The 22,637-nt window shown below is 41.4% G+C and overlaps 1 protein-coding gene across 8 annotated transcripts in view; it reads right to left on the minus strand.

The window, feature by feature from the left end:
* The window catches only part of fbxw7 (F-box and WD repeat domain containing 7), a 102,052-nt gene that overhangs the window by 35,996 nt on the left and 43,419 nt on the right, over window positions 1-22,637 (minus strand). Inside the window, exon 1 of one of the 8 annotated variants that reach the window (XM_076091430.1) lies at window positions 9,763-9,930. The exons of the other annotated variants lie outside the window; for them this stretch is intronic. Coding sequence (XP_075947545.1) covers window positions 9,763-9,795 — 33 coding nt within the window. The 5' untranslated portion in view covers window positions 9,796-9,930. Of the gene's footprint in view, window positions 1-9,762; window positions 9,931-22,637 lie in introns of those variants that run through there. 8 annotated transcript variants of the gene reach the window in all.

Raw genomic sequence — 22,637 nt, forward strand, 5'->3', positions numbered from 1 at the left:
CTTTGCTTCCGTCTGTTTCTCTTTGTGACGCAGTTCTGTTTTAGTTTGTCTCGTCTTTGAACCGTTATTTACTGCTGCTAGTGTCTGTGTTCGACTGAGATTGATATGCCTTACACCACGATGAATGTTTTAAACTTGTTTCTTGATTTTAGGCTGCAAACTTCACACCTGGTCAGGGACTACAGATGAAAAACGAGTCTTCTGGCTAATTCTGGCATATCTACAGTAATGAATATTAACATGCACTGTGCCTGAGAAAAACTGAATTCAAAAAAAGGGGAAGATGACAGAAGAACAATACATATACTAACTAGGCCTGCAGTTCTACTTGGTATGGCTGACGTTAGGCGGCTGCCATATGTCCATTGAATGAGACTGAAATCTGTCTGGCGGTGAGGGTCGGCAGCATGGAGGCTCTGAGGAGTTACATCCCATGCTGGGCGACAGAGAGACAGAGGAAAACCCCAGCTGCTGTCAAAAGGAAATCTTGAATAGCTGGAAATGAGTTTTTATGTAAAATAAATGAAACAGTGTGGCATAATCTGTGTTCTTCAAAACTCCTCAAAAGTCAGACTTTTGCTAGAGAGCTTGTCTAATACATCAGCAGATGAATCGACATTGCTTCTATTGCAATAAATTGATGAAGTTGAATGTTTAGCAGGGTTTCAGTGAGTTTCTGCTGGTGGCTTCACCCTAAAAAAAAAAAAAGGGGCATACACACTGAAAGCAGGATTTATGCGTCATTGATTCGATTCAGACTTTGCTGCAGTCTTTTCCTCCTTCCTGCCTCCAACTCATACAGCGTCTGACACATACCCCGAGAGCACTCCCACACACCGAACTACACAGAAGACACCACTCCATTACTTCATATCTTGCAGAGGAGGAATTCGGCGAGGAGAGTATATTGGGTCATTTGGAAAAAGCACCTTTAGGATCTCTGAGTTGGTGTGTGCGTGTTGATTTGTTTGCTCATGTGCAGCGCTTTATGTCATGCATAATGGATACAAGAATTCCCCCAAGAGCTCTGGCAGCAGAAAAATACAACGCGCAGTCATACACCAGCAGCAGAGTGCAAGTCTTTGGCATGAGATAACATTGATATACTATACTAGAGAGTTCGTAGGCAGAGCAATGGTTTTCACGACATCGTGGAAGTGTTGCCGTTTGAAATATAATTATAATTGATATTGTTTGACATGCAAAAGAGTCAAAGTTGACAATACTTTCTGGAAAACTGAATGTTTACTAATGTAACCAAAAATTAGATCGACGATATCTTCTTCTGGAGCAGGTGGAGCAACTTTAAAACCTGAATTTGTCTCATGACTTCGAATCCAGTTAGCGATGCCAGTGATTGTCTGTGTGTGATTATGTCTGGCTGTGTTCTTTGTATGCATCTGCTGCCTTTGTTTGTCTGGCTGTGTTTATTTTTCATTTCCCGTTGCTCAACTCAGGTCTCTTTCAAAAGAGAGCTTCATTTCAATGAGACGACCCGATTTAATTAAAGGTTACGTTCTGTGTATTTCACACTAAATTCTGTCACAATGTTGATTGTTGGCTTCATTGTGTTGTTTTTTTAAATAGCTCTGGTGTTTGTCTTTACTAGCTACAAAGAGAGATTTGAGTAGTACAATGAACAATGGAATATGTGGAGTTTGATTCCACACTCCATTGCTGTCGTGTCTGTTCTGAGAGAAATAAATAGACGGAGAATAAAAGGCTGCTATTTTCCCTCGCTAACCTCAAAGAGGACTACGGCTTGACTGAAATAACTCAGAACTATCACTCAGTTTGAGGTCAGGGGTGCGGCATTAACTTGAAGATATCTGTCTGTTTAACATGGAGGTCAACCCATAACACGCTGTAACATGCAAATGTTCACCTTGTGGCAGGAAGTGCATTGTTAGTTCACGCCGTCAATTGTCCCGCTTCAGCTTCTTGATGAGCGACATCCAGCCTGCGGGCGAGCCAACCGGCATCGTTATACGCTGCTGCTGCAAGCATCGAAGCAGCTTGCCGTCCTGTTTCAATGGTGCAGGCACCACGTTTGAAATAGTGGCCTTCACATTTTGCTCCACGCATTGGGATCGTTAGAACTCAACACAGAGCGTCGTGAGAATGAAAGAGCAACAGATGTCTGTAGTCACTCAACATGTTCAAACATAACTCAACAATCTGAGGGTTTTCCTCTTTTTAAAACTCTCAGAGCTGTTATAACTCAGTCTAGCAACTGCTTGTGTTGGGTAGATGGTTATCAGAATTGTATATATATATATAGAGAGAGATGGAGAGAGAGACAGTTGACATGTCATGCAGTCACTTCTTTTTCTTTACTTTCCCCCAACTTCACCAACAAAGAACCAACCAACCAACCGGCCAGTCAATGAAATGAGCACAAGAGTGGAAACTGGAAGTGAGGTTGGAACAACTTCCCAAAAATAGACTTCCCTCAGCCCACACTGTCATACTCTCAAACCGCAACAGCATGGGAGGCTTTCATGTTTTCCACCAAGACACCACACTGTCTTTCTTTAGGGGATGTTAGCCTGCATTTCAAAAAATAGTGGGACACAACTTTAGGGTCAATAGCGCTCAGAGAGAGAGAGAGCGAGAGAGAGCGAGAGATAGGAAAGTAGAGTGAAGTGAATCAGCAGAGCAGCCACAGTTATCCCAGCATCATCCCCATCCACGCAGCGCTCTTTATTGGAGCAGACATTTGAGTGGGTGTTGATGCAACTCATTTCATTTATTCAGAGTAGACGTAATCTATATTTTATGAAATTTAAAATGGATAAAGTACAATGTTTTTGGGTTTCTCTGGCCATTCATGAACCCTCAGTAAAACTCAAGGGAAGGTTGTTTCAGGGTATTATCACTTTCAGCCACTTTCTATTTCCATCAGCCATCTTTCATAACCTTTAAATCAAATGCAACCTGAACGATTTCAAATGTCAGAATGTCAAAATGATGCAGCTACTTAAAACTGTGTTTACTGACAAGTCTAGAAGTTTTGCCCCTCATTTCATTATGGGTGTATATGGAAGCTAAAATGGTGGTCATTTATTAAAACCAGAGAAGAATGCGAAGACCAAAACCAACAACGCGTTAGTCCGTCTCTCGATGCTTTGACTTTTCCAGCCGTTCTGTGGTGCTTAATGAACTGCCTACTGAAGGAGCTAATCCCCGCAAGCAGGTGATGAACACATACTTTCGTGAGTAATTTCAAACCGCAGCTGGAAATAAATTTTTGGCAACCACTACTCAAACAGGAGTAATTAGTACATTTGTTGGGGACTATTTTCAGATGATGATTACGGCTGTATAATAAACGTAACTGCCCATGTTCGGTCATAATGAAGCAACATGTCGATCAGAGGAATAAGTTCATGTATAATAAACTTTTGATACACAGGCGATACTTGTCAGTTTTTGACTTTTCATGGTGTTTGTTGACAATGAAGGAGAATATAGAATATCACACGACTTTAACAAAGAACATGCGTTTAATGCTGCTGATGCTAATCACTTCACCCTGCTGGTAACCTGCACTCTGACTCCTGCTTCTCCTGAACACGCTGTATATTGATCATATTCCTGACAAGCCACAAAGCTATCATTAGCAAAACCCTTCACCAGCACAGTTCACGGATGGGAGGCGGGACTCACCACACCAACTCAGCCTTGACCCTATAGATGACCGTTGAATTTCACAATGGCTAGGCCACAATAGCCGCCATGTGCCTGTGTGGTTTAATCTCCACAGCCCATCTGCTGCGGGTGCTGAATCTGGGAGAGGAGAGGGAGTGCCCAGCTTCCCTCTGAAGCTCATGGGTGTCTGTCTCACTACATCCTGTGGGACAGCTGTATGGTAATGTGCACAAGAGGCCGGGGACAGCAGCAGTCACTGGGATTGCCAGGCAGACACAGAACAAGGAGCCCCTTCTCAGTGGGTAGCCAAAGGCATGAACTTGGCAGATTAGACATTCAGGAAACAAATACGGCTCCTTCACAGACAGGCATCCCAAATCAAGAACAACAACCGAACACACAAGGCTGCAGAGAGAGCCCGAAATGAGAAAAAAGGAACTCTGAAACTATTTCAGTGATGAGACTGAAGAACTCTGCCTGCCACCTTGTGGCTTTTCCTCCCTTTGAAAGCCAAATACATGCAGTAATTAGGAAAGACAACATCACAGAGACCTCGTCCTCTCTCCTCAAGAGTCCTTGTGAAGTGAAAAGAAACTGCCGCATTAGAAATGTCAGTTTTTTATGGCTCAAATCGGGAGGAATTATTTATTTTACTCCAGCACTGCTGCAAGCGTTGGGTCTATTATTTTTTTTCCTCCCGAGCCTCATCACGTAGCAGACTGGCGGCCAGTGACGGCTGATGCCAAGACGGCTCAGGCAGGACGAGCGCAGCAAAATGTTGATGCTCGGGGAAAATCTAATCAATAATTCAAGGCCAGGGAAGTTGCAGATCTAATCCTGACGCGACAATGACGAAGGACAGGCAGGGGCGTGGGCAGCCGTGGAGGACCCCGCTACTAGCCCCCCCCCCCCCCCCCCGCCTATCTGTAAACTGTTGCCTGGCAACAGGATTCACTCTCGCTGGCCTCCAGGCTGCAGTGTGCTGCCTCTGGCCTCATCCAGGGATAAGGCTCTTGTTTGCCATTAGAGTCAACCAATTCTGGCTATGCACGCAGGGCTCGCCATTCAGCAATGATTTCTGCAGAGGCCGCTAATAAAGGCTTTCGGTTTCACGAGAACAAGGCCAATTCTGTCACAAAATGTGACGCAAAAATCACAAAGCGTGGGCTGGATAGGCACCAGGAGTTTTGTGCCATGTGCATTATTACAGTTTGTCACTCACCTCGCTCAGCTAACAATGGCGTGAACATCAGGCCACAGCCCCTACGGGCTGGAAACAATGGAGATGGCACATCTTGAGTTTCTCTTTTCCCCTCCTGTGTTGGCCGTGCCATCTGTCTCTGATGCACACAGTGACGATGACACTTAATTGTTATGCAGGGGAGATGTGTTTACAACAAATGGATAATTACCGAGCATTCAGCCCGTCTCAGAAATACCCACATCACCTGTGCTGTGCTCACAGAGACACACACACACGTCCACTGGAAAATGAAACCTAAGGCGTGGAGAGGCAAATCTGACAGAGATTCAACTTTTAGGCTTTACTTCCAACACTCGGCTAACACCTCAACATACAAATATACAACCTATTAAAATAATCCAAAGCACGTCTTAATGAAAGAGCATTGTTTTCATTTGGAAAAGTGCTGAAACTCTCAGAAATGCACAGGGGAATACACCTGGCAACAAACAAAGCAAGTCAACACAGCAGCGAGTTACTTTTGTGGCGGAAACCGCTCGGAGCAAATGTTTACTGTCACTGGTTACTAATTGGTCGTAACAGAAGTGGACGCGTGCTCCTCGTCTTTAGAAGTGAAACAACTCTTCCCGGAAGTGCAAAATATTCCAAAGCGTCTTTGAGGCCGAGTTTAGAGTCGATGACAGACAAACCACACGTGGTAACCTTCATTTCAGTTGTACAACAGACTCAAGTTCAACTGACATCAGTGCAAACCAGTTGGTCTCTGCCTTCTAACCACCGACTTGTTCCGAGCCGACAGGTTTCGCTTGCCGTATTTATTTCTCCCGTCTTTCCTCCTGGCTGTAAAGAGAACCCGTACTAAAGCAATTTCAATGGAGGAGATGGAGGACAAAATGAAGACTGAAACTAATATTAGCCTTCAGCAGTCTGAGTTGGACAAATCACAGGGATGTGTTCCACATTTACAATCTTTTTAGTGTGATTCTCCCTCTTCCTGTTTCCCTGGACACAGTTTCCTTGCTGAGCTGCAGTGGAGAGATAGTGGCACAAAGACTAAAAAGACTATAACTTTGAAAGATTCACTTATTCCACCTTTTTACAAAAATAAGACCGTGTTCCCCCAATCAGCTACATTGAAATCGCTTTCGGAAGGGATCTCTTTATAGACGAGAGGAATGATCACAGCAAACGAAACCTGTTTCACGGTTCATACGGGCATCTGACATCACAAAAAATATATAAACCAATGCTTAAAATTCCCCAAAAGTTGATAATAACGAACTACTTTAAATCGTTTTCTTCGTGTTTTCTCTGTAATTTCTGCACCGACGGCGTTCTCACAGTTGGGGATGAATGAACAGTTTGAAATGTACGGCTGTCTGGACCGTTACACTGTCTGCTGGATTCTCCGTTTGATCACCAGTGATGTAAAATAAAGAGCAACAAGCGATATTCAACTGATTCTCCACATCACTGGCGTCACGCTTTCACTGCAGCGTGTTGATCGTCACGTGTCTGTAATGTTTGTTTATGGGATTCGAGTCACAAAATAAAGGCATCTGTGCAGATTTGGAGTAAAATGACTCCAGCTGTTTATTTTATCGAAAGTCATTCTCTCCTTTTTAATGAGTGAAGGTAACCACATCTATCCTTTGCAACAGCTATGATATAAAAACACAAAACTGTGAAATTGAGTCTCTTGTGTGCTTACCCTCCAGAAATGGTTTTACAACATAGTTTCACGCTTTACAATTTGTTTAGGGTCCACAAATGATCTGAGATGCTACAACAGCCTCCCAGCACTAGAGGTAGTGAAATATACTTCATGTATTAAAATGTGAATTTGCATACTGGTAAAAATGTGAGAACTCGCATGAACTCAAAGAGATTAGACACCAAATTATTCTTTAATCTTAAAGTAAACTAAGTGCAAGGATCACTGGCATGCAACGGGTTTACATTAAAGAATGATTTCACCAACAGCACCCAAAGAAAAAGAGACATTTTCAAATCCCTCTCTGGTCATAAAAAAGGGTCATTCTTAGCTCCAGTACTGGCGAGAACGAGGTGGTGTACTGGGTAGCCGGTGCTGACTCAGCAGGTGCATCTACAGCTGGCTAGGGGGGACGGTGCAGCAGCACAACCTGGCCACAAGGCTCTACGGCATCGGCGTGAGGTCCCACTCTCATCACAAATTAAACCGCCCAGTCGGACCAAATCAGCACTTTTTCCCCACTTATCCACTGTAGCGTGCCAATGTTGTACCGAGGTGTGAGGGAGGTGAAGCATGAAGTGCACATGTGCGTACTGTGAGCAACTCCACGGTGACTTCATCTCCACTGACTTTTGTTAAATCTAATGTGCATGAGAACCTCTCAAAAGGATTTCATGATCACATCTGACACCCTTCTGGTGCTCATGAAAGCATTACAACTGGACTGTTATGAATATTGGAGAATCATCCTGGAATATGTGGAAAACCGTTTGTTCCATCTCATCCTGTAAAGTCATGCTCATCCTATAGAAGGCTAAATAACATGTCGGTTCAGTTTGAAGGCATTCTTGGTTTTATTATTATTATTCAGGGTTATACAATCGTGTACGGTCATGTGGACTAAATGTCAGTATATTGAAATCAGAATCAGAATGAAGCTTCTGAAATATGGACTTTAATGCAGGTATTAAGATTCCTAATTGCAGATGGTGTGGGAGGCTGCCTTTATAGACTTGTGAATAGTTTAATTGGTAAACACTGCTAGATAGGAAGAAAATAAAAATAGAGACATGGCAGATTTTCAACATTATTTCACCTCGTTAGTCATTAAGAACCCAATCAGGCTTTGAAGGGTTGATCATTGTCACATTTCTGACCACTAGTTGCTTTATGGAGTGATGTTTTTATGAGCGGGTTCCCGACAAATGAATAGGGGGAAGAACGATAGATAGTAAACATTAATATATTTCTAGCATTTATACAACTATTTTTGATATATGCAGTAATACCCTGCAACACCTTGAAACAGACTTTAATATCATTAAAATGGACTGATCTACTAAAAAGACCCTTAAAACCACCAATATGCTCAAATGTGTAAGAGCTAAACATATTATACTGGGAGTAATGGTTCATTACATTTTGTTACAGTATATTCCATTAGAGAGGAAGGAGTCAGCAAATAAGTATGGACAACATTTCAGGAGGGAGAATCCAGTGGGAAACGTCTGCCTCTAAAAGTTAACTTTAGTGTAATTCAGAGGAAACTGTAATTTGGCTAAACCTGAAGTCTGTCCCCGACACAGTTGTGTTTTTCCACTGGACTAATGGTAAACAAGTGGGAGGGGTAGCAGGCAGAGTAATGGGGCTTTGCTAATTGCATCAGAGCTCTGTTTAAATGAACGTCTCCAGATGTTGCTGCCTAGTTAGATGATCTAATGTAGCCATGGAACCCCTTTCATTGTCATCCATCACAGTAATAGAACGACTACTGACACACTGCAGCCGTAATAAAAAACTCCTGCGTGTTCATGTATGTGAGCATCTCTGTGTGCCTATCATTGATTTTACATTTCATATTGGTAAATTAATCCCAGCAACAACCCCCCCCCCCCCCCCCCATCCTCATCAGAGGAGAGAATATTGATTGCCTGGTTAAAATGCGTTGAGGAGGCCATGAATTGTTAATCAAAACACAGATTCTGCAGGGAACTGCACCAGGGTAAATATTCAATTCCTAGTTATACAAAACAAACAGAGCCTAACTGTTGGGGGACTGAGAGGAAATGGAGCAGAGTCACTGGTTGTGACCTTGTATAATTTGTTTTGTTTTTGTTCATTTGAAAATCCAGAATTGGCAAGAGTGTTTTTTATTTTTATGAAAGGCATATCTTATACTTTAAAAACTAAAAAAGGTTTGAACACTTGACTCGTACCCAATATGAATATTCTAATTCATGAATATTATCATTGTTTTCTGGATTGATTACATATTCATTACATAACATGTCATAACCCTGAAAATGCCTTTTGAAATGTTTCTTAAAAAGTTATTAAATCGCTCATTTTGTCTGACCGACACCGTAAAAACCTAAAAATGATATAAGACAAAGAAGAGCAGCAAACCCTGAAAATGGACATAATGAAAAGAGACTTTTTGGTATTTTTGTATGAAAAACAATCCATGAATAATTAACTATTACCAAAAAAAGTAGTTCTGGTAGTTTTGTTATTTATAAGTCAAATAAAACTGTCATGCCAATTAACGTCTCTTCATGGTACAAGTTACATCCAAAACAAATTCTCATACTTTTGCTTGTTTGTTGGTTTGTTTTTTAAACACGATACTATAGCTGCATGCAATAAATCAGTTGTTGAAAGCCTGCAATTGTAAAAAACGTATCTACTTTTTTCATTCAAGATGAACCGCAGACATTGTCATTTCTGGCAAAACCAAATCCAAGCCCTGTGGGCGCGGTTGGCATACTTGCATACAATGAACTTGGGCTGAAAATACAAAGGCATATCACAGAATTTGAATTTAAATTGGTCTTTGCAGCAACAGAAAGATTACTGGTGACATACTTGTTCTGGTCTGGCACGTAATTCCACGCTCCCGTCTATTGTAACGTCTCTGAACACTCCAGAAAACACTGGAGCGTTTGAAGTACTGCTTTAACACGCACCTCCTTCCAATTGGTACTCCTCCATTATCATCCCTGAGGCAGCTAAATTATTTTCCTTCACGCTGAGATAAAGTGTGTATACTTTGACATACGCACTCAGGCAGCTGGCTGAATAGAAGAATCAATATGCGATGCTGAAATGAGATTCTTGCTCCTTCTTTATGTGGACAATGCTTTAATTCAACAGGCGGTCAAAACTGTCCCGAGCAGTAAGAATACATACGTACGAGGACAAATGCTTCCAGGCTTCCAGTCGACATCCATGCACAATGAGACGGCTAACGCATCAACAGGAAGTTGATGCTTTCCGTGTAGCCTGATGTGACCTCGACGTGAATGCAGGTGTGCTGCCCAGCAACTTGATTTGTATGCTTTTCATACCTGCAGACACCTTGCTGAAGAGAAAAGGTCAAATATGAAGCTGTCCATATTGTTTCAACGGATAAATTAGAGGATGATGAATTTGATTTCACATGAAGCATATTGGAAACTTGCTGAATGCACAGTACGATTGGGGTAGGGTGGACACCTACATACCTGGGTTTTCTCTACAAATAAACAAATAAGCCCTCAAAAAAAGACTTGGACAATGAAATTGTCCCCATCACATTCAAAGGACAGATTAGCAACGGTCTACTTGTTGTCTTACCAGTGAAGCGCTGTTATTTTCCTATGAGCAGAACATATGCATCTGTTCATAACAGACCAGACTTAATATTGGCAGAACCCTTGGCCTTGCAAGAGAAACATTTTGGTCTGAGAAACTAAGTGACAAATGATGCACTACCTTCACGTTCTTTTGTATAAAACAGGAGACTCTTTTGGCTCCACACAAATGCTACCCTGGACTAACGCCGTGTAGCAGACTGGCCTCATCCTCCCGGCACTGAAACAGAAACACTGAAAAAACAGAGATGCCATCTTTGACCCCACACCGCCACGGAAAAATCAGGGTGCACTGATGCAGCACAAGGTCCTCAATTATCCCTGCGCCACTTCCTGCCGTGCACAGTTGCGCCCCATCAAACTGTAGCACACCCAAGGCTGATCGCTGAGCAGTTCCACCTCCAGACCGTCACTGCAAAGTGACTGAAGGCCGAAGAGTAAGGCAACATTTAATCTACCAAAGACAATGATGACTTGGGAAAGTATTTTCAGATTGCAGATGACTGTAGACAGATGTGGTTCGGCCCATCAGTCAACAGTACTTGTGTGCTTGGACGTCACGAAACAGCTATTAAGGGCCGTACCAAATGTCTTCATTATGAAACTTTAAATGTCCATCTATAAAACTAACAAAATCTTAGATTTGAATTAAGTGATAAATCAGATTTTGTTTTTAAACAGAAGAAAAAAGTTGTGCAGCGTTTGAATGTTGATTTAGAATACGAATGTCAACTTCATGAAAGAAGCTTCAAACTTTTCGTTACTTCCCTCCAGCTATCACAAGTTTACCTTGTATTTTGAAAAAGATGTAAGATGACATGCATCTCTGTGATCCTAAAAACTGATCGATCCTCCTACTAGACTTCTTTTAAAACAGCTACCAAAGCATTGATACGATGAACATATTTAAATAGCAGGCCGGCCTTTTATTGTTTAGATTGCTTCGTACAAATTTAAGTTGTTTCTCAAACCAGACCATTAACAAAACCCCATGGATCCTTCAGCGCAGAGCCTTTTGGGATTAGCATTGCATTAAACCTGAAGAGATGTGCAACAGTGTAAGAGCTTCGTCAATGTTAATGTAGTATTGAATGCTGCACTTATAGTCGTCATAACAACCTGAACATGTATCGAAGCTCTTAGCCGGGAGAGTCTGCATGTGGGAGACGAGTGAGGAGAGTCGGTGCTTGAAAAACAGCAGATATGCATCCGAGGGAACTGCTTATAAATACTCGTTTTTTTCTTGCAAGAGGCAGAGATGTGTACAGCGGGAGTCAAACAGACTTCAGGCACAAAAGATGTGATTGGGCGGTGTCCATGATTCCCCGAAACTAAAGCATGACAACACAGAGCCACAAGACCACTGCGGGTACTAAAACAACTGCAGCAAACAACATGAGGGACTCCTTTCAGACCAGGAAATGCCACAACATTGTTAAGAAAAAGCGAAATTAAACACGCAGTGTGCGAATACAGACAGAGCCGTAACGCACGAACCCTCTCAGCATACTAACACGGTGAAGGTGCAGGGCTACACTGAGCTCTCTGCTTCGTCAGTGATCACTGAACTTTTAGTTCATGCTGCCCCCTAGAGGTACCAAAACAGCATCCTGAGTTGTTGCAGACAAAATACTTCAAACACCAGTGGAGACCACAGTGGGTTGTGATGGGCTATAATCAAAGAAAATGAGATGTTTCTTACCTGTGTGTTCCACAACAGGGGTCAGCACATAAGAGAGAAAAGAGAAAACAAATGGACGTTAGGGAAAGACTCAGATAAGAGCAAATAAGAGCATTATAGGCAGGTTCAAGGAGCGATGAAGGGTCACAACTACTTTCTGGTAAAACAGCGTGATGTTGTCACTAATTAAAAACGATGTATTTAGTTACTATGTTACTCTGCATTGTTCGATACTGCTATGACTTCAGTGATAAAGATGTTTTTGGGGTGAACTGACCCTTTAAAAGTATTGTTGTTGTCCTTAACTGTTAGAGTGCAACACAAACAGGTGGTCTAACCAGGAATAACCACTTCTACATATCCGTCGAGCTGTTCGTACGAAGCAACACCTGCTCATTCAACCTGTAAACTGAATATGAAAGCACCGCGACTGCAGGTGAAGGAGCTTTAATCAACTGAAGGAATATGCAGAGGAATGAGTAATGAGGTATGTGATAAAGGAAGAGAGCAGGATCACAACAACCTGCCGTGTAGAAAAAAATCATAAAAGATTCATACCATGAGAATCCTTTTAAATCTCCTCAAATGTTTGCAGGAGTTAAAAAAGGGCCGACTGTTTAGCCTTCTGTGAGGCCGACTCTAAAGACTACAGAGGGATGGGATTCAGTAATGTTTGATGTAATGTTGTGTCGGTGATGAAGCAAATTCACTTTTGGTTCATAGAAATCAGTTCAGGTTCCTTAGTTTCCTGACCAAATGAACAGATGGGCATCAGCTACAGCCTTTACAGCACAGACAGAAAAGTAAAGCACTTTCTGTGTTTGGCTTAAAGGGAATAAAGAACCGTGTTCGTCTGAAAGCAACTACAACACCCACGCTCAAATCGCAGAGGTCCCACATGCTGTGAGAAGGCTGAGGCGTCGGCGTCAAAAGGAATTAAATTGCACTTATTTTTCCCCATTTTACTGTCACGTATTTCTTTACTTATTCATTTAAAAAAAAAGTTATACACACTGGAAAACCTCGAACCAAAACACTGTTCATTAACAATAAGTCCTTCCAAACATTTCCTCAAACGAACAGTAAAGATTTGTAGATTCATATTAATATGAATGGATGCTTTGTTGGCTTTGCTACACTTGTTCTGACGACTCGGCACAAAGGTCAGTGGCTATACAGCATCTTAAGGATTAGCCCTGATGTAGCACCACCGTCATGTCACAGCTAAAGCGTGGCATCTTAAAGTATCACTTTGTTCTTCAGCATTTCCAATCATTTTTTATATTATACATATACCAACATTTTTGTGTTTCCCACAAATATTTGAAGACATATTTGCGTCTCAGTTATTATCTATGTCGACACAGTTCCTCTACGGCTGCACTAGACTCATAAATAACTGCATCTGTATTTAGTATAGTAGAATATTAAAATGCATTCCAAATTAGTACAATATAGAAAATAAATTGTCATAATTCTTCTCCTGCTTCACAGACTTTGGAGAAATGATGCCAAGTTTCAATACATTTAAATCAATTTAGAGAAATTCCTGAGAAATTGACTCTTCAGAGATGCAAACTGCAGCCGCATGCAAACACATAAGATGCAGTAACATGAATATGGCTCGTAATAATGAGCTTATTATGGTGGTTTATGTTTTTAAAATCAGTCAAACTATCTCACTGTCTTCTGTGGTTTTGACTCAGCATGTCTTCTGAGTTTATTTTGTTCTTACCTTCGTCATTCTTTCAAAACTTAGAGAAAATAGATTTTTAGTTCGTAACTAAATAATTTGCACTTTTAGTTTCAGAAACAACCATCGAACAGTGTGTGCTCAGTCAGAGGGAGGGATCTGTACCGAGGCTGAATGACTGGATGGAGTCGGGACAATAAGCCGTCCACAGTGAGAGGAGAGCGGGGTGTTGATTCTGCTCCGAAGAGATAAGACCAGGAGTCGTCTCTCCTGAATGAATGAGCGAGTGAACGAGTGAAAGAAAAAGGCTACAGAAGTAGGAAGAGAGAATGGTGAAATATAAAGAGGTAGACAAAGCAAAGAGTTTTATGAAGAGTGAGTCAATAATTCTGCCAGGCACGGAGCCATCCTCTCTCTGTTCTAAACCCACACAGGGCAGCTGAAAGGGAAGCTATAATTTCCACATCGTCCTACCGTTAATAACACAAGAGGAGAGGCGTGTCCTTGACAGAGCAGCGAGACATATTTCTGTATAGCTCAGAGGGATGAAGACGTAACTCTCACAAGAACGGAATCTCTGAAGTAAGAAGATTGCTCTTATTAAGTATGATGTTGTAAGGCAGCAGTCATTCATATATTATTCTCAGCACCTCTACTCTCTGAGATCCTGGTATGATGGATTTGTAAGCTCATTCATGCAACGTGGCCAGAAAGTAAAAAGAACAGTAAGAATCTGGGGACTGCGACCCGATGACCCCGTTTCCTCCCCATGTGTGGGTAGTGTGGGTCAGTGTGCGATGCCACATTGCTGATGTATGTTCCCTGGGAGGTTATTTGCAACATTAACAGTGTTGTTTACCTTGAGAGCGTCACGTGAAAGTATCCTGAACCCCTGTGCGGTGTTCCGGTATGTGATAAGCCTTCAAAGTCATTGATGTAGGCCTCAAACTAAACCTCCTGGATCATATTTCATTTTCTCACCGGTACCTGTAGCAACGCAGCCCCCTTGTGGGTTTTTAACACAGCGAGCTATTTCTGTTCTGAACGCGGCCTCACACTTGTCAGATCTGGAGGTACAGCACACCAGAGCCAAGGTAATTTTATAAACTGCACAAATTATAAATATGGATGTCGTGGCCCCAACCTGGCAGTCATCCATCATCCCTCACACGGTACATGCTGCTAATCAATGTCAGACGATGAATCGGGTACAGTGGCTCACGCAGACTGGAGGCGGTCACTGGGCCAATGGCAGCCGCCAGAGACTTTGCTGTTTAGAGGATAATTAGTTCACTTTTGGTACTGAAGGATTAAGTTATTTTGTGGTTTGAGAAAATGTTCCTGTTTCTTAAGAAGGGCTGCAAATGTTGATTATCTATCAATCTGGCAATTCTATTCTCAATGAATCGTTTTGTTTATAAAATGTCAGAAAAACAATGTTCATCTGGGTTTTCCAGCGTCGTCAAAGATAACATCTTTAAATGTGTTGATTAGTCCGACCGACCTTCCAAAACCCCAAATAGGAGAAGATGGAACCAGAGAATTTGAGGACTTTTTCTTTAAAAAAAAGAAAAGGAAGAATAAAGAAAGTCAAAACGATTATCAAAATGTTGCAGATATATTTTCGAATGAATTAATCGTCATTTAAAACCTCATTGGATTAGCTGGAAAATGGATCGTCACAAAGCTGAAAACGAGGGCATTTATATTGGCTCAGTATAAACTTGGTGATTTAAAGATAAATGGTTTTCACTGATAATCGCTGATATTTTTAGCTGATAATCACGCACAGAATAGTTTGGGCGCATATCGCACAACACACTTGTTTTTCTTAGCCTGATGTCTTCTGGCCTTTGGAGGATGTGTGCTTTAGATATGAATGTGTGTCGACAAGTCATATCAAAACAGCTGTAGAAGAACTTTCGACACAACACTCGAAAAAGCTAAAAACCAACACTTAATATTTGCATCCAATGAGGCGTCTTTGTCCGGGTGCCATGATGAACGGCTTCGGCAGCCAGCGGAACCGCCCTGTACCAGAGAAATATTTGTAATCCTTTCCTTTTCAAAAGCTTTCTGGTCGTCTTGCCCCGTTAGAGGCCTTGTTTTCTAAAAGAGAGTGTAATCCTCTTGTTGCTGAGCAAGTGTTTACATTTCTGCTTACCCGCTGAACAACAGACCTCTGTGACACAGCTAATGTACACACACTCGTACACTCACCTACAAAACCTCGTCTTCCTGCCGTTAAAGTAATAAAGAGGCTCTTGATACTTCAACAGAAGCTCAATGTTGTTTTGTCTTTACAAACAGTCAATATGAAGACCTTTAGGGTCTTTCAACAGGGTCAGACCTGACTTTGAGTGTGCTTTCGCTGACTGGCTTTTGTACTTAACACGTTGTGACAATGTTCTTGTGTTTGTTTTTAGAGACATTTTCCACTTTCTGAAAGAAAAGATCAAAAAGGATGCTGGCAGTTTGTCACAGCCTGACCGACAATGCCATCTAAAACTTTCAAGCTTTGTTAAACAGCCTTCACATTACCAATAACTTCTACGGTGCATTATAAAAAACGAGGCAAAACAACTTCACAGACATTACACACCGCTGGAGCGCGACTGTGCAGCAAGTCGAGGGCTGCAGCAAGTGTCCAGCGAGCGCTGCGGTACGACACCAGTGCACACCAAAAGCCGGGAGACCGACAGCAGGGTTCATACGAAGATTAGACAAACTATGCACACGGCCGCGTCAGTTACAGCCGGTCGGCTCAGCATTCACGGGCCGTCTTCACTGATGACCAGATTACAGCGAGCGGGACGTTGAAGGTTAGCGGAGAGAAGAGCTGATACAAAGACGGGGTGAAGGACCGGACACACGGATTCACGGCTCAAGTCCGGTATCGTCAAATACTGTCACTGTGGCAACAGCGATCAACTGAAGAGACAACTCATCAGTGTGGAGGGTTCGGATCACCCACACACACACACACACACACACACACACACACACACACACACACACACACACACACACACACGAACTTAAACACAGAGTTATGCAGACAGGAACAGTCTGAACAGTATCGGAGTACAAACTCAATCACTTGTATGAACTTTTCAGATCCTCTTAAAGTCTGTGAGTATTTCTCCCTAACAGGAAATGTTCACAATAAAATAAGTGAACTTAAAGTTAAGAAGAAAAAACATTAATCAAGAATTTAAAGTACAGATGCACTTTTGAAACAAGAGGTTGCACTGTCTTGATTTTGAAGCGTTCAAGCTCTGCTCAGTGAAAATGAGTGTGATAGAAGGTAGATTATAACGCCATCATGAGGTGTTTAAATGTCATCTTGTAAATACATACAGCTGTTTGAAGGGGATGTTTCCACAGCAGCTTTTAATACATCATTACAACTACTAATGCCAAAAGGTTTTTAAACAAGCAAGTATTTAAATATAAATATAAAAATGTATTTCTTAATCATTTGAATTGTGTGTGTTTATGCAAATAACAACGATGGTGTCTTGCTGTCAATTAAAGCTCTTAGAAAATAAAATCTGAATCGGCAAAGAAAATTGTAATTAAACACACAAAAACTCAACTATTCTGTTTCATCAGGACTGTGTGTTTGTGGTTTGATCACATATGATTGGCATGTTCCTGGCAACATAAAGATCCCACCAACCAGCATCAGATTTTGATTCAAACGTGCCAAAATTGAGATTAATTACACAGCAGCAGAGTTCATGACAGAAACCTAACCCAAAAATAAACCCAGAAATATCTAATGTATAACAACCTACTGCTATAATGCTCATGTCTGCACCCCGTCCTTCACAGTAAAATGATGATTAAAACAATAGGTTATCAGGCCATTCAAAAGATATTACCATTTTAATGGCAAAAAAAACAGTTTCTATCAAATATTCAGTTATTTTTCTGTATGCATTGTATACGACATACAAGTAACATACCAATAGTGTTGAATTATGGAGAAGAATATTTGTGTGCAGCACAGCTGAGATGAATAATTTATCTGATGAGTAATGCAAGTGTTTGCATGAGTGAAAGTGTTTAAGAGGTTCCACTTTGCTTCACACCTTCCCTTAAAATAATGTTGAGGAGCCTTCAGCTGTGACACTTTCCTGAAGGAAGAGTGCATCTTCTCTCAGTTCCTGGAGTATCAAACAACAAGGGAAACGTCAGTGCCTTCGGGCAGCCCTGTGGCAAGTGGCAGCACATCGCTATTCAGTACGCTCTGTATGTGAAGCACAACAAGAGTAAACTACGCAGCCCCGGCTCCAACTAAAGGGGTTTCTAGATCAGCCTTAAAGTCCACTGATCATGTGCAGCGTCAAAATGCAAAGACTGTTTTGACATCGTCGACATCAGACGACAAAAAAGCTGTACGCAGATGTTCTGTTTATTGCAATATTTTTTAACATATTTGAAAATAAGTCCCATTTTTACAAACTAAATATTAGGAGGCCCCGCGAGATAGACGTCAATCAAAGAAGAGTATCTCTTTCAACAAATTAATTACAGTTTTCGGGTGCCATAGTCGGGTCTCGTTTGGCAGATCTAGGTGCTGGGTAGCTAGCCGACTGGATCCGTGTGCTCCCTGGAATGGGACCGCTTCTCAGAATAGCCAATGGCAGATGCCTTCCTCCTCTCGGTGTTATTTGGAGCCCAAGGACAATGAATTCCAAACCCCTGCAGTGGACTGTGGTCCTTACTTCAGAGGAGGGCTTAATGGCCGAAATCAGACGTTTTTTAATCATCGACTCGTATCGGCAGTCTGCGTGTGCTCAACAAATAGGGTCAAATGCATCAAGGCAACATCAGAGGAGGACTCTTTGTAAAGACATGAGCATACCACAGCAGCTCTTCTGAATCTTCACTGGCCTCACGATTCGACTACGATTCACCCGTTAACGATTCTCAATGAATCCCCAATTTTCTGTCCTACTGAACACTGCTACTTATTCATCAGTTAATACAAGCAGGTAAATCTGAACTCCCTTTATATTTAGAAATGCTTTCAAAAACCTCAACTGCTAATAATATAAAAAGCTGCATCGTTATCAGTTACCAGTATCTGTGACCCCCGTTTTCTTTGAGCTGAAAAGAAACCAGACTCCTGATCACGTTTAGTCGCTGCATTGATCGCATGGCCAAGCATCTCAAAACGAGAAATGTCCACACCTCTACAACTTATTCTTATCCACTATTCAAAACCAACAAAAAAATAACTAAAACCACCATTTTCATGACAGTTTAATTTCACTTGGTAGAGAAGCAATCAGCCATCATGTTTTAAAGGATAACGCTCTAAGACAAAAATGGGAAAGCACAAAAATTCCCAACATACATCGTCAACCACCAAACTAAACAAGGAATCTCACTTCATGCCAACTTTACTCCAGTGTTTCAACATATTGCATCAGTCATGGAAGAAGAGAGGGGGAAAGTAAAAAAAAAAACTTCAAAAGATTCTTGTGCTGTCAAACCCAACATTCTACATTTGGCGATCCAAAAATAGGAGGAAAAAATGATTAAAATGGCTGCGTGATGGTGTTTGTCAAGCAGCATGATCCCGTCGGGGGAGCCGTACTTTCTTTCCAACACTTATCTATCGAGACCGCCATTAGTAAAGGCAGCTGCTCCTTCAGGGCAGCAGCTTTATCTTAAGTGAAACGCTGACTGCTAATGAATAATGAGGGAGTCAGGTGGGAGCAGCAACCTTTATGCAGCCCAGAGAAATTTAAACGGAATTCACTGCTACGGAGGCGCTGAGGAGACTCATTTACCTACATTTAGTGGTACTTAATAAAGAGCACATCAACATCTGCATGGCTGATGTTAAGAAACTTTTGGTGTGTTAATCAGGTGCTTGTTGCACAAATCCAGTGTTCTTGCTGTGGCCACGTTTCATTATAAACACAGAGTAGTTACCGTGTTTAACCATTACACCAACCTCTGAAATGGGCAATGCTTGCGCTGTTGTTTATTCAGTTAATAATAATTCCTTATTTTATTCAGTTTACTGATAAGGTGACCCTGTTTTGTTATTTAAATTTGACAAGCTACTAAACTACAAAATGTGCACAGATATCAACAGTTGCATTTTTGCAAAAACAAAATATAGGAGGAAAGAAGAGCAAAGACAAGGTGGTGATTGTGATGCTTGAAGTAGCTGATGCACAGTCCAAACAGCGATGTGGCCGAGGTGATTTCAAGGTTTTGTTGATGGAAAACAGTTGGTTTTGAAATATGAATAGTAAAGACGAACAACACTTGAGCCGCTATAAGATCATCCGACTCGGTAGCAGCAGGATCAGGAACGTATCACGTAACCCGTCAGGGACGGACAAGTCGGACTGAAAGTGAATAAGAACGTCCTCTGTGCGTCCAGGCATATGTTCTCAAAAATAGATGATAAAACTGTGCATTCAAATCATGAGAGATGGCTTTTTGATATCATTCTGATTCATAATTAGCTAAATATGCATACAAACCTACTCATTAACTGATAAAACTCAGCTTTAGGCTCACACATTTGTTCAAGACAGACGGAGAAAAGCCAACAAATGAAGCAAATAATAAATAAACCGAACAAAAGAAAAGAAAAGAAAAGACAATAGCTGTGTAGACAAAACCACAGGAAACCCGGAGGCTTGATTTCAAACTGGCTAAGGAAAGTTGCCACACACCCACAACACCTGCTCAGGCAGCGAATGCATCTTGCCGATAGCTGTTGATGCACACATAGCTGCTCTGGGCAGGTCCAGATCGCCTTACTCAACAGGCCTGCAGTGCAGGGTGTGGTGGGCGAGAAAAGCAATACCTCAACTAAAATGCCCTGCTGTTAATATTCTATATCTTGATCGCTATATCCTGCAACAGCTGGATGCTCATTTTGGCTCCCGGAAATACGGTTTGGCTTCTCCTGGTCACGTTTTAATTGGAAATGTAAGCTCGGACTATCTTTATCGGTACAGTAGGAGAAGTGTTGGGGCCGGAGAAGATCTCACTTTAAGATACGAGACATTATAGATACGACATCGCCTCATGGAAAGCTCCCATGTCCAAGTCCACATGAACATTTTAAATTGGAATAAAATAAAGAATTATAAAGTAGACAGTAGAAGCATTGAAATATGTATTTTACAGAATAGTTTGTTCCTTTTAAAGCGGTAGTTTCAGGCCCAGCTATCCCGTTCACTGGAGACAGCCGACGAGGCTTCCTCCGTTTAGTGAACACACTTCACAAACAACCTTAAAGCTCCGGTTCCCTTTTCTCAGTCTCGAGCTTCCTGATGCGCTTTGCCTTTCTAAACATGAAAAGCAAACAATCAAAAGTAACAGTGTTGCTGAGCACAAGCACAGATGCCTTCGTCTAATCCACGGGCACACAGATTAAAGAGTTCCACGCTGTGCTTTTCCCCAGTTCTACTTTCTGTAACATTCAAATGAATTATCATCCTGACAGATCTCTTCACTGCTGTTCCCAATCATGCTATATGTAAAGTGTGGCAGATGTGGAATAAGGCTGTCAAAAAATAAGTCTGTATTTGAATATGTATTGAAAAAAATAAATATGAAAATGAATATTTGTGGAATAAAAGCAGCACTACCGTGGCGTTCTACCTAAAGCGGATACAAGGAGGAAAAAGAGAGAAGATTGAACATGTTACAACAGAATAAAAAATATATTACTACTATTACTCTGAACTTATTTTAACTTTTTTCTGTTTGGTTAATTTCTCCATAATTGTTACATTCTCAACCTCAAATAAAATACCCTTTGTGAGCTGAAAGGTAAATACTACTGAATTCATCAAATCAAATGTGTTAGACTTTAGTGTCGAAACGGTTGAATTAGTGTTACTACTATAATTACTGCACACTACTAATCTATTGATTGAGAATCGCATATGAGACAATGACGACAATTTATTAATTGTGGCTGGTAAAATAAATATGTCTGTTGAGTCAATTCTTTCCGTCCAGCAGCCAGAAGATGGCAGGGAAGCTAGAAACTGAATTTTGGAGCCCACATATATGAATAAGAGCGAGAAAGGCTCAGCTGAAGCAAAGCTGAGGCTGATGGGAATGTAGTTCTTTAACCAAAGACCAGACCAAATGTCTCTGATGCTCAACATGACTTCATCATATAAAAGGATACAGGCGATATGTAGAGACGTAATCAGGGATCATGCAGGACATCTTAGTGTCAAAAGAGAGGTGCAACACACAGCCTCCCTCTTTGTCTACCTTTATTATATTTGATGTTATTGTAGAAATCAATGCCGCATTTCCTTGCAACAAAGATTTGACATTTTGAGCCGTGGCTGGGTTATCTAGAGAAACCTCCGTCTCAGCTATTCTTTGAAACTACTGTTGAACTGCTGCATAAACAGCACTAATTTAAACTAAATCTCTGTATTAGACCCTTTGTTTCATAAAGCTGGTGAACACAGCGGCACGCTTTGATCCGAGAGAGTGAAGGACACGCCGACACTTCTCCGTCATTGTGACATCTTCCCTTATTTCTATTTTAGTCTGATGTTTCACAACCGGTCTCCTCACTACCCCAATCTATCTCCATGTCTTTCCTGACAGACGGTAGTGTAATGATTTAACTGCCCATCTTTGTATCTTTAGTGACAATAAAGAAACTGTCCGCACCACATTCAGAGGTCAGATGCAGCCGTACAAAAACAGCTGGTGAGCCTTTCGCCAAGATGTCCTCGGCTTTATATTTAATTATAAACCTGACAAGTCAACTCAGACACATTAAAGTGGCTCCTAAAATCTGGTTGGTCAAGTATTTAAGGCCGGTATATAACGTTAAAAAAGCAAACGCATGTTAAGTATCAGGAAGTATATTTATTTCCTGCTTTATACGTTTAATAAACCAATACTAGATATTGACAGTGAATGTTTTGTTACATTTTGAGTTTGGGGGATTTATTAAAAAAAGTGACATGAGCACAAAATAATTTAATTCTCAAATGTCAGCATGAATAAATTATTTGTCTGAATAAATCTGGTTCATTTAT

The sequence above is a fragment of the Anarhichas minor genome, unplaced genomic scaffold (assembly GCF_050575085.1).
Source record: "Anarhichas minor isolate MPS153535 unplaced genomic scaffold, ASM5057508v1 ptg000014l, whole genome shotgun sequence".
NCBI lineage: Eukaryota > Metazoa > Chordata > Actinopteri > Perciformes > Anarhichadidae > Anarhichas > Anarhichas minor.